General features: G+C 48.7%; 1 protein-coding gene across 3 annotated transcripts in view; it reads right to left on the minus strand.

Annotated features, from left to right (window-relative positions):
- Window positions 1-12,015, minus strand: part of gba1 (glucosylceramidase beta 1) — a 70,885-nt gene that overhangs the window by 27,359 nt on the left and 31,511 nt on the right. For all 3 annotated transcript variants that reach the window (XM_073061134.1, XM_073061136.1, XM_073061135.1), the window contains exons 7-8: window positions 5,195-5,432; window positions 3,080-3,304 (exon numbers count right to left, since the gene is read on the minus strand). In XM_073061134.1, the coding sequence (XP_072917235.1) occupies window positions 3,080-3,304; window positions 5,195-5,432 (463 nt within the window). The remainder of the gene's footprint in view (window positions 1-3,079; window positions 3,305-5,194; window positions 5,433-12,015) is intronic.

The raw sequence follows: 12,015 nt of genomic DNA on the forward strand, positions 1-12,015 counted from the left end.
TATTCTGGTGCAGTGTGGGCAAGGGTCGGTGGAAGCTGTAGAGGCCGATCGGGGACCCACATATTCTGGTGCAGCGTGGGCGAGGGTCGGTGGAGGCTGTAGAGGCCGATCGGGGACCCACATATTCTGGTGCAGTGTGGGCGAGGGTCGGTGGAGGCTGTAGAGGTCGATCGGGGACCCACATATTCTGGTGCAGTGTGGGCAAGGGTCGGTAGAGGCCGATCGGGGACCCACATATTCTGGTGCAGTGTGGGCAAGGGTCGGTAGAGGCCGATCGGGGACCCACATATTCTGGTGCAGTGTGGGCAAGGGTCGGTAGAGGCCGATCGGGGACCCACATATTCTGGTGCAGTGTGGGCAAGGGTCGGTAGAGGCCGATCGGGGACCCACATATTCTGGTGCGGTGTGGGCGAGGGTCGGTAGAGGCCGATCGGGGACCCACATATTCTGGTGCGGTGTGGGCGAGGGTCGGTGGAGGCCGATCGGGGACCCACATATTCTGGTGCAGCGTGGGCGAGGGTTGGTGGAGGCTGTAGAGGTCGATCGGGGACCCACATATTCTGGTGCAGTGTGGGCAAGGGTCGGTGGAGGCCGATCGGGGACCCACATATTCTGGTGCAGTGTGGGCGAGGGTCGGTGGAGGCTGTAGAGGCCGATCGGGGACCCACATATTCTGGTGCAGTATGGGCGAGGGTCGGTGGAGGCTGTAGAGGCCGATCGGGGACCCACATATTCTGGTGCAGTGTGGGCGAGGGTCGGTGGAGGCTGTGGAGGCCGATCGGGGACCCACATATTCTGGTGCAGTGTGGGCAAGGGTCAGTGGAGGCCGATCGGGGACCCACATATTCTGGTGCAGTGTGGGCAATGGTCGGTGGAGGCCGATCGGGGACCCACATGTTCTGGTGCAGTGTGGGCAAGGGTCGGTGGAGTCTGTAGAGGCCGATCGGGGACCCACATATTCTGGTGCAGTGTGGGCGAGGGTCGGTGGAGGCCTATCGGGGACCCACATGTTCTGGTGCAGTGTGGGCAAGGGTCGGTGGAGTCTGTAGAGGCCGATCGGGGACCCACATATTCTGGTGCAGTGTGGACAAGGGTAGGTGGTGGTTGTGGCTCGTGGGGTCTTTTGGTTGTTCGGTCTCTTTCTCAGCTGCCACTGGCTCTCTGCGACACGGTGGAGTCGCTCTCTCGTAGCGCAGCTCCCTCTTGGACAGATTCCTCCAGGTGTCTCTACGGAGTGCAATGTCTTCCCAGTTTTTAGATGTGGTGTTGAACTTCCTCAGGCTGATTGTGATGTTATCTTTGAAGTGTTTCCTTTGCCCACCAGGGGCTCACTGACCTTCCTTCACCGGGGAGTAAAGGATTTGTCTGGGGAGAGAGGAGTTAGGTATCTGAATGCCATGACCTACCCATTGGAGTTGGTGTTGCCTTACTGTGGTGGAGATGCTGTTTGTGATGAGTTCTTTGGGCCTGTGCGGGGCGCTAGAGAGCGCTGGGCTCTGAGGTTTTTAAGAGCACCTTAATTGGTTCACTGTTGTTTAATGACAGTGGTTAATTGTTTGGAATTCCTGGTGTTTTTTTTTAATGACTCACTCTAATGCGGTCTCCTGGCGCTTTGTGTTTAAACTTATTAAGTTTATTTTGATAGGCTTGGGGATTTCGTGTTACTTGTATTATTTAAGTGGATGCCTGATTAGCAGTCATTGCAGGGGCCTAGTTTTGAGAACGTTACATCTCGCTGTGTCGCTTGGCTGAGCGACTGCTGTTCTTTTGCAATTATTATGAAGAACTTCTCGTTGCTGTATCTATATTGGAGCCTGTCCTTTCCTCTGCACTTGGGCTCTGATATTGCCAGTACACATTGTGACAGTCGGACCTGCCACGTATTGGACCCAGCAGGGGTTGAACAGCGGCTTTTTGACATCAGTGGCTGGAGGCGAGAGTGCTTTCTATTCTCAGTGCATGTCCCAAGTCTACTTTCGAAGGGTCCTCAAGTTTCATTCTGAGCTTCTCAAGTTGCAAGTATCCGGTTCCCAGCTTCGGGATCCCATGACTCAGGTCTGCCTAGCTGCCTAGCGCTGCTCCAAGCAAGCTTATCGATTAAGCTTATTGGATTCAGGCCGTTAGTGACAATTTTGGGAGAGCCCTGCTCCAAAAGCTGATCCCTGGCTGGACAAGTAACCCTTTCAAGACTAACCCTCATGATGGAAGTACAGACAGTGAAAATTGAGCTTTCATGTAACAATGAAACAGACCTACAGAGAGCCAGCTAGCTCAACGATAAGAAGAGCCTGGTTACACTGTCTCAATCTGTCCGAATAACCTCTGGAAAAATAGTGAAGGGTAAAACACTGCAAGCCAGGTCCTTCCTGGAACCCTCGCTAGGTTTTGAGCTTCAGGTTTTCAAGGACTCTACTTTCTGGGTCTCAAGGCTTTTTTCCTGACCTAAGCCATAAAGGTCGTCAAGCTTTCCCAAGGACTTTTCTCTACGTTTCCAAGGTCTTTTAATGTTCTACCTGTCTTGAGGATTCCCAAGCCTCCCTCGAGGTTCCTCCCAAGGTTCTCTAGTCTTGTTTGAGGTTCCGTAGGTCTCTCAGGGACCCTTCTCGAGTTCTTTAGGCCTCCCCCCTTGAGTTCCCCAGGTCTCTTGAGCTGTACCTAGATCTCAAGTTTTCAGGTCTCCCTGGGCTGTCAAAAGCTGTTCATAGGGAAAGGGCACTTCGGACCTGTGTTTTTACAGCACCTGAATTGGTTAATAGTTGTTTAATAACAGTCTCTTTAAGGTTCCTCGTGTTTCTTTTCAAATGACTCACTCCTTGTAATGCAGTCTCCTGGTTCAAGCTTGTGAAGTTTCCATGTATTTTTTAAGGGGATGCCTGATTAGCACTAATTGTGGGGTCCTAGTTTTGAGAATTTTATGTTTCGCCGTGTTGCTCGGCCAAGCCACCATCGTTCGTTTGGAGTCATTATGAGGTGTCCCAAATAAGAGGCTGTCCCAATTAACAGATGGTCCAACTAACTGGAATCCACTGAAATAGAGGTGATTCTTGAGGATCATTTACACCTTGTGGGCTCTGCTCACCTTGATGATGTCCTGGCTGTATCTGGCTCCTCGCTTCCAGCTCCCCAGCTCCACTACAGAGTTCTGGACTATGTTCCCATTGCAGGCCTCCGTGGCGAACAAGAAGAACTCAGGGAAAAGCTGGTGGGTGGTGCCCAGGGTGATGTCAGCAGGGACTATCAGGTCTATGTACCAGTGCACCGCGATCCCATCTATATACCGAGCGGCGCGCTCATCTTCCAGTACCTAGTTACACGAATTGAGAGGACACAGGTTAGAAGACGAGAGGTTTGGGGCGCCATGTGGTGTGGCGGTTACAGCGCCAGTGACCCAGGTTCAATTCCACTGCTGCCCGTATGGAGTTTGTACGTTCTCTCCACCAATGTGTCGGTTTCCTCCGGAGGCTCCAGCCTCCCCCTTACAGGCAGCAGTGGGAATGGAACGCTGATCTTACAGCAAGCAATCTTACACCACTTGCCACCCTGAACAATTAACGAATTAGTAACAATAACTATGGACCTTCTGCTTATTTATGTGTAATTTTTAAAGAGGAGAAGAGAAGGCAGGGCAGAGAAGGGAACATCTATGATAGGATGAGTGGGGACAAGAACACCAAATGAAGACTTAATTTCTCTTAGAAAGATCTAAGAAAGTTTTTGCACTGTGGAAGTGGTGGAACTGGACTGAAAATCACAAACACGAGAGATTCTGCAGATGTTGGAAACACAGAATAACCCACAAAACACTGGGGGAACTCAGAGGTTCGGGCAGCATCTATGAAAATGAATGAACAGTCAACATTTCAGACCGGAAAGAAAGGGGAAAGACACCAGAATAAGAAGGTGGGGGGGAGAGAAGGAAGACAAGCTAGAAGGTGATAGCTGAAGCCAGGTGGGTGGGGGAGGAAGTAAGAATCAGGGAGGTGATAGGTGGAAAAAGCAAAGGGCTGAAGAAGAAGGAATCTGATAGGAGAGGAGGGTGGACCATGGGAGAAAGGGAAGGAAGAGGGGCACCAGGGGGAGGTGATAGGCAGGTGAGGAGAGGACGCAAGAGGACTTATGTCTTGAAAAGAATCTGGAGGAATTATTGTGATAGCCTAGAGCAGGGTGGCGAACATTTTAGAGAGCGTGTGCCAAAATTGGTGACAATCTTCTCAAATATTCTCTGCTGTGCACAGGTAGTTTTGATTAGTGAATTAATAATAATATTTATGGCCTTTTTAAAGGAAAAAGGATGAGTCCTGTTGCTTATATACGTGTTCATTGTTTGTTAGTGAAAGTTTAATGGAGACAGATCGAAATAAACAAAGTTTGGAGAACCTGTTCAAAATTACTAACATCAATCTTTCAACAAGACATTTTAAAAAAATATATTCATGGAGGAGCTAAACTACAAACAGTATTTACGGTGAATGTCAGTGTTCACGCACAAAAATGATCGGCGTAATTTACCCCTATGTTTTTCCTGTGAATGTTGCTGATATGACACTGTGAGTGTGTAAGATTTTCATTCCACCTGTGCATATGGAGTTGTGCATCCGACAAACTCAATTTTGACTTTCCCGGGGAAAATCGCCAACCCAGGAATCAACCTGGTGAACCTACACAAGACAGAAGTGATGCCGGAGACCTTGAGCAGAACGTCGGCGGAACTCAGCGGGCCAGACAGCGTCTATGGAGGGGGAATAAACAGCGGACACTTTGGGCTGAAACTCCTCATCGGGGCCATCCAGGAAGGGGGAAGATAAGAAAGTGGGGGAGAGGGAAAGGAATACAAGGTGGCAGGTGGGTTGTTGGGGATGAGGAGATGAAGGAAGAAACTAGGAGGGATTAGGTGGAAGAGGTAAAGGTCTGGAGAGGGCAATGGACTATGGAGGGGGGTGGAAGTAGGAGGGGAACCAGTGGGAGGTGACAGGCAGGTGAGAAGAAGAGAAGGGGGTAAGAGGGGAAACCAGAATGGGAGTGAAGAAAGAGATGAGTGAGGGAGAGATATTACTGGAAGTTAAAGAAATCGGTGTTAATTCTATCAGGTTGGAGGAATATGAAAGGTTGCTCCCCCAGCCTGCATTTGGCCCTAGAAACCAGTCTTCCGGCCGAACCGTACCCTCTGTAATAACGGCAAATACCATGCTCTCACCGTCTTTGCCCAGCTCGGCAGCAGCAAGCGCTGGTCGTCCAAGATCATGAGTTTCACGTTGCTATGGGGGCTCGCGTGTAAGGCTGGGCCCAGGTCGAGGGCGATGAAGTCTCGCTGCAGCTCTGAATTGAAGCCCATGCACTGGAAAGGGTAGTCCTCTATGAATCCGGTGGTGGGCTCGTTCTGGGCCGTCACTGCCCAGAACGTCATGTTGTGCTTTGCATATTCCTCCAGGAACCTACCGAGGGAGGGAGGAACGGGGGGAGGTGGAGGCAGGTGCAGCAAGGGAAGAGGCTTATAAAGTGGAGAGGGTTGGTGGGGAGGAAGAGGGGGAAGGGAGAGAGAAAACAGAGGGGTGGAAGGGCAGAGGGGGAGAATTGGAGAAGGTGCGAGGGAGAGGAGGAGAAGGGGAGAAGGTGGAAGGGGGTGACAGGGTGTGAGTGGATGGAGACAGGTCAGAGGGGAGGGGGAGGCAGAGGTAAGCAGGTGAGGGAGGGAGATAGGGGCAGGTAAGAGGGAGAGGGAGTGGGAGTGGGAGTGGGAGAGGGAAGGGGGTGAGGGAGGGAGATAGGGAGAGGAGAGGAGGAGCAGGAGGGGTGAGAGGGGTGAAGGGGAGAGGGTGTGAATGGGAGAGGGAGAGGGAGTGGTGAGGGGGTGAGGTGAGGGAGGTAAGGGGGAGAGGGAAAGGTTAGAGGTAAGAGAGTGAGGGAAATATGGAGAGGGAGAGGGAGATGGAGCATAAATTAGAGACCCATGACATTCTGTGAGTAGGTCTGAGTGTGCCTCACTGGCACAAGCAGAAGGGAGAGCCTGTAACACACAGCCTACAGGTTAAGCCTTTGACTAGAAGCTGGCAGAATGAGTTGCTTGTGGGAAGAAGAGCTTTGACCAGTGGCCAATCTGAACATCGAAGTTTGGAGAGGAGGGGACTACAATCAGGTCCATTGACCAAGTACAAAAAACAGCAGGGGATTGCTGTTTGAGATTGATTAGCAAGAGCAAATTAAGGGGAGGCAGGGTCAAGTGCAGCAGCTGTTGTCTGAGTGGGCAGAGTCAGAGTAGTGATTTTGAGGCTTTAGCTCTTCGAGGCTTCCACAAAGAGAGGCTTCAGTCTGAGAAGGAAAGAAAAGCTCGAGATTAAGCTTTTCCCCCCTTCCCTTCTTTATATCTGCTCAGTCAGGACAGTAGAGATGCCAGGCAGGATCGTGGAAAGCTCCTCTTGTGGGGCGTAGGAAGTCAGGGAGACGTCCAGCTGCAGCTTCTAACAATCCACGTCAAGGAGTTGGAACTGGAACTGGACCAACTCCGGATCATTTGGGAGAGTGAAGGGGTGATAAAAGGGACAAATAGAGAAGTAGTTACACCGAAGGTGCAGGACAGTGGAAACTGGGTGACAGTCAGGAAAGGAAAAGGGGTTAAGGAGCCAGTTCAGAGTACCCCTGTGGCCACCCCCCTCAGCAACAGATATATCACTTTGGATACTGTCCAAAGACCTAACGGAGGAAAGTCAGTGTTGGGGTCTCTGCCACTGAGTCTGCCTCCAGTGACTCGGACGAGAAGGCCAGGAGAAGATGCACGCTGTGGTGACAGGGGATTCATTAGTTAGGGGAATGGACATGAGGTTCTGTGGGCTGGAGAGCGAGATTCTCGGATGGTATGTCCCAGGTTCCAGGATCTAGGATATCTTGGATTTAGACCTTAGCATTCTTAAGTGGGAGGGTGAACAGCGAGAACGCGAGGTCCACGTAGGTACCAATGACATGGGTAGGACGAGTGATGAGGTTCTGCAAAGAGAGTTCAGGGAGTTAGGTGCTAAGTTAACGGGCAGGACCGCCAGGGTTGTGATCTCAGGATTGCCACCCGTACCACAAGCTAGTGAGGCCAGAACTAGGAAGATTATACAGTTTAATACGTGGCTAAGGAGAAGGAGGACATAAGAGTTTTGGGTCTTTGGGCTCTCTTCTAGGGAAGGTGGGACCTGTACAGAAAGGATGGTTTGCACCTGAACTGGAGGGGGACTAATATCCTAGCGGGAAGGGTTGTTAATGCTGCACGGTGGTGTTTAAACTAGAACTGCAGGAGGATGGGAACCAGAGTGCCAGAACAGTTAGTGGAGAGGTTGTGGAGACAGATGTCAGTAAGAACTCAGACAAAGTCAGAAATCAGAAAGTTGAACACGGTGCGACTAGAGTCCTGAGCTTCAATGCAAGAAGTACAGTAGGAAAGTGGGATGATAGTGCTAAAGATGAGTAGCTGGTTTATTGAGGCAATGTGTAGTGAGGAGAGGATTACAGTTGACAGGATGAGTTGCAACGTAAAAGGGCAGACAAAATCAAAAAGGGTGAATACAGGACTGAAGATGTTGTATTTGAATGCACACAGTAAACGGAATAAGGTAGATGAACTTGCAGCACAGTGGCAAGTATGATGGTGTGATGTTGTAGGTATCACTCAATCATGGCTGAAGGAAGATTATAGCTGGGAGCTTAATGTCCAAGGACACACTGTATCGAAAGGACAGGCGGGGGGGGGGGGGGGCAGAGGGGAAGGCTTTGCTCTGTTGGTAAATCAAATCATTAGAAAGAGATGACATAGGGTCAGGAGGTGTTGAATCATTGTGGGTAGAGCCACGGAACTGAAAGGGTAACGAGAGAAGTCAAAGCCAGCATAAAAGCCAGAGAGAGGGCAGATAATAGAGCAAAAATTAGTGGGGAGTCAGAGGATTGTGAAGCTTTTAAAAACCAACAGAAGGCAACTAAAATAGTCATTACAAAGGTAAAGATGGAATACAAAAGTAAGCTAGCCAGTAATATTTAAGAGGATACCAAAAGTTTCTTCAGATATATAAAGTGTAAAAGAGAGGTGAGAGTGGATATCGGAACGCTGGAGAGGTAGTGATGGGGGACAAGGAACTGGCAGACAAACCGAGTGAGTATTTTGCCTTCGCCTTCACCATGGAGGACATGCAGTATGGTGGAAGTTCCAGGTGCCGGGGGGCTGAAGTGTGTGCAGCTACCATTACTTGAGAGAAGGTTCTTGGAGAACTGAAAGGTCTGAAGGTAGATCAGTCACCTGGACCAGATGGGTGAACACCCCAGAGCTCTGAAAAAGGTGGCTGAAAAGATTGCCGGACGCATTAGAAAAAAATCTTTCAAGAATCACTAGATTCTGGAATGGTTCTGGAAGACCGGAAAATTGCAAATGTCTCCACTTTTCAAGAAGGGAGAGAGGCAGAAGAAAGGAAACTTTAGGCCAGTTAGACTGACCTCAGTAGTTGAGAAGATGTTGGAATCGATTATCAAAGATTAGACCTCAGGGTGCTTGGAGGCACATGATAAAATAGGCTGTAGTCAGCGTGGTTTCCTCAAGGGAAAATCTTGCCTGGCAAAACTGTTGGAATTCTTTGGAAAATAACTAGCAGGATAGATAAAGGGGAGTCAGTGGATGTTGTGTACTTGGATTTTCAGAGGCCTTTGGCAAGGTCTTTCACAAGAGGCTGCTTAATATTAATATTTCCTGTAAGTATTACAGGAAAGATCTAGCATGGATAAAACAATAGCTGATTGGCAGGAGGCAAAGAGTGGGAATGAAGAAAGCCTTTTTCTGGTTGGCTGCCGGTGACTAGTGATGTTCCACAGGGGTCTGTGTTGGGACCAATTCTTTTTATGTTATATGACAATAATTTGGATGATGGAAAGTTTGGATACAAAGTTTGCAGATGATATGAAGATAGGTGGAGGGGCAGGTAGTTTTGAGGAAATAGAAAGGCTACAGAAGGACTTAAGACAGATTAGGAGAATGGGCGAAGGAATGGCACATGGAATACAGTGTCGGGTAGTGTGTGGTCATGCACTTTGGTAGAAGAAGTGGGGAGGCAGGAGATTAGGGCTGAGAGGGGAAATTGGATCAGCCAAGATGAAACAGCAGTACAGGCTCAATGGGCCAAATGGGCTAATGCTGCTCCTGTACCTTATGGTCTTATGGTACTGGAACTTTAGTTTTGAAAAAGGCTTAAAAGCTAGGTGGAGGTACTGTACATAAAATGAGGAGGGTATAGACATGGTAGATGCAGGAAACATCTCTCCACATTCAGGGGGAGATTCAGGGTAAGGAGACTGAGATTTCAGAGCAGATCTGCTTCACCCAGAGACTAGTACCTGGAACACATGGTGGAGAGAGTGCTTAGACCAGAGCTACTGGCCAAACTGAGAAGTGTAAGGAGAAGAACTTGAATCAGCCAGGTAGATCAGGCCGATTAATACAGATAGGTGTCCAATGGCTGAGGTCAAAATGGTGGAATGGATGGATGGGGAAGGAAATTCTTCAGCCAGAGGGTGAAGAATTCATTGCCACAGACGGCAGCGGAGGCCAAGTCATTGGATATATTTAAAGCAGAGGTTGATAGGTTCATGATCAGTCAGGACATCAAAGCTTATGGGGAGGCCCCTTAACCATCAATTTCTTGAACCAGAATGGATAACTTCACTGAACTTTACACACCCCGTCTCACAACCTATGGACTCACTTTCAAGCACTCTTCATCTCATGCTCTTGATACTTATTCATCTATCTATTATTTATTTTTATAATTATTAATTTCTTCCTTTCTTTTTGTCACCATACACATGTCACTGTATACAACCCTAAGATTAATTTTCTTGTGGGCATTCACAATAAGTACAAGAAACAACAGAACAACGAATGACCACTCCTTCCTGTTTTTTGTAGTATGTGTTGGCGCGTGGCCTAGTGGATAAGGCATCGGTCTAGTGATCTGAAGGTCACTGGTTCGAGTCCTTGAGCAAGGCACTTAACCACACATTGCTCTGCAAAGACACCAGTGCTTGGGTCCTGGTGCCCTTCAACATCGGTGACGTGGAGAGGGGCAGGCTTGCAACTGCCGGTCTCCCATGAACCCTGCCCAGGCCGGCGCCTTGGAAACCTTCCAAGGCGCAAATCCATGGTCTCACGAGACTAACGGATGCCTACAAAAATTTTTGCAGTATGTTGTCTCTTATACATTGGATGGAGTGGTCATTCGTTGTTCTATTATGTTTTGTTGTACTTATTGTGAATGCCTGCAAGAAAATTAATTTTAGGGTTGTATATGGTGACATATGTGTACTTTGAATGGGGTTGGGATGATGAAATTGGAGAGCAGACTCGATGGGCTGCTTCTGTCTGGTCTAACGACCTGTTTGCATTCACGTACACTCTGACACCTAGCCAGTCCGGAGGAAAACAGTTACTATTTCAGGTCAGAACAAGGGAAACCTCAGGAGTGAAACCATCAAGACAAGAGATTCTGCAGATGCTGGAAACCCTGGACACAAAATACTGGAGGAACTCAGCAGGTCAGGCGGCATCTATGGAGAGGAGTAAACAGTTGGCATTTCATGCCGAGACCTTTGTCAGGCCTGGAATGTAAGGGGCGAATGCCAGAATTAGGTGGTGGGAGGGAGGGGGAGGAGTACAAGCTGGCAGATGATAGGTGAAATCAGGTAAAAGGGAAGGTGGGTGGGATGAAATGAGAAGCTGGGAGATGGGGGTACATAATTAAGGACATGCCCTGTTCTCATTGCTGCCATCAGGAAGGAGGTACAGAAGCCTGAAGACACACACTCAATGACTCAGGAACAGCTTCTTCCCCTCCTCTATCAGATTTCTGAACGGTCAATGAACCCATTGATAACGTAATGGAGATACTGTCCTATTCCCTTTTACGGCGAAAGGATTTTTGGTGCACTGTTATCCCCTTTTAAGGCTAAAAGATTGTTAAGCTGTTAAAATAGCTAATTTGAGCTACTAACGTATGTGACAGGTGGCATATCGTATTGTTCCCTTTTTTAAATTAAGATTGTTCCTGCTTTATGATTGACTTGTTTTATAACTTACCTGTGGTCAAAACTGACTTGAGCGGCCTTTTGCACCGAGCTCTGTATGCGGGGCTAACATATGGACAGCTTGCTGTGCTGACTGCTTGAGGGGAAGTAACTCGAAGGCTGTCGTAATTGTTAGAAGTTCTGCAAAATGCCTGTATAATAGGGACGGTATCTGTGTGTAAGACAGAGATCCTAGGAGGTCCAGTCGGCAAGAGGGGATTCTTGCCCACTGTAGATCTCGGATCTCTTGCCGGCCGAAGTTGCAATATAGAAGGAACGGTTGATTTAAATTATACGGTGTCTGCCTTGACTTAATTCCACACCATGAACCTCACTACATTTTAGCTTTTATTTTTTACTGCTTATTTAACTATTTGCTTACTGTAATTCACAGTTTTCTCTCTATTATTATTATAGCATTGTACTGCTGCTGCAAAGACAGCAAATTTCATGACATGGGCCGGTGATATTAAACCTGGTTCTGAACGTGATAGGAGAAAGAGGTAAAATGCTGAGGCCTGCAGTTTGATGTTTTATATCCTCAGCGCTGCACACACTTTGTGGCTGTAAACTCGTTTACTGAGGACTCTGTGGTTCATGTTCCATGTATTTCTGGTTATTCTTTTTTACCGTACGCGCGATTTGATCGAGGTGCTTCAGACTGAAACCGTCTCTGTGACTGTGGACTACAGTCACTGACACAGCGCTAAACTGAATCGATTTGGTGGCTGTCACTGCTGGACCGATTTGGGAACTCTGTGGTTTGATGTTTCGTGCCTGATTTATTGGCAAAGAGCAGGGGGGGGACGGTGGCCTTGATCACATTGAGAACTAGGCCTCAAGCCGCGGTGTCGCCTGCTTACAGCCGCCCAGGAGAGAGGCACCGGAATCGGTGCACGCCACTGGAGATGCTGCGGCATAGTGTCCAAGTTGGAGTTG

The sequence above is a fragment of the Hemitrygon akajei genome, chromosome 11, assembly GCF_048418815.1.
Source record: "Hemitrygon akajei chromosome 11, sHemAka1.3, whole genome shotgun sequence".
Classification (NCBI taxonomy): domain Eukaryota; kingdom Metazoa; phylum Chordata; class Chondrichthyes; order Myliobatiformes; family Dasyatidae; genus Hemitrygon; species Hemitrygon akajei.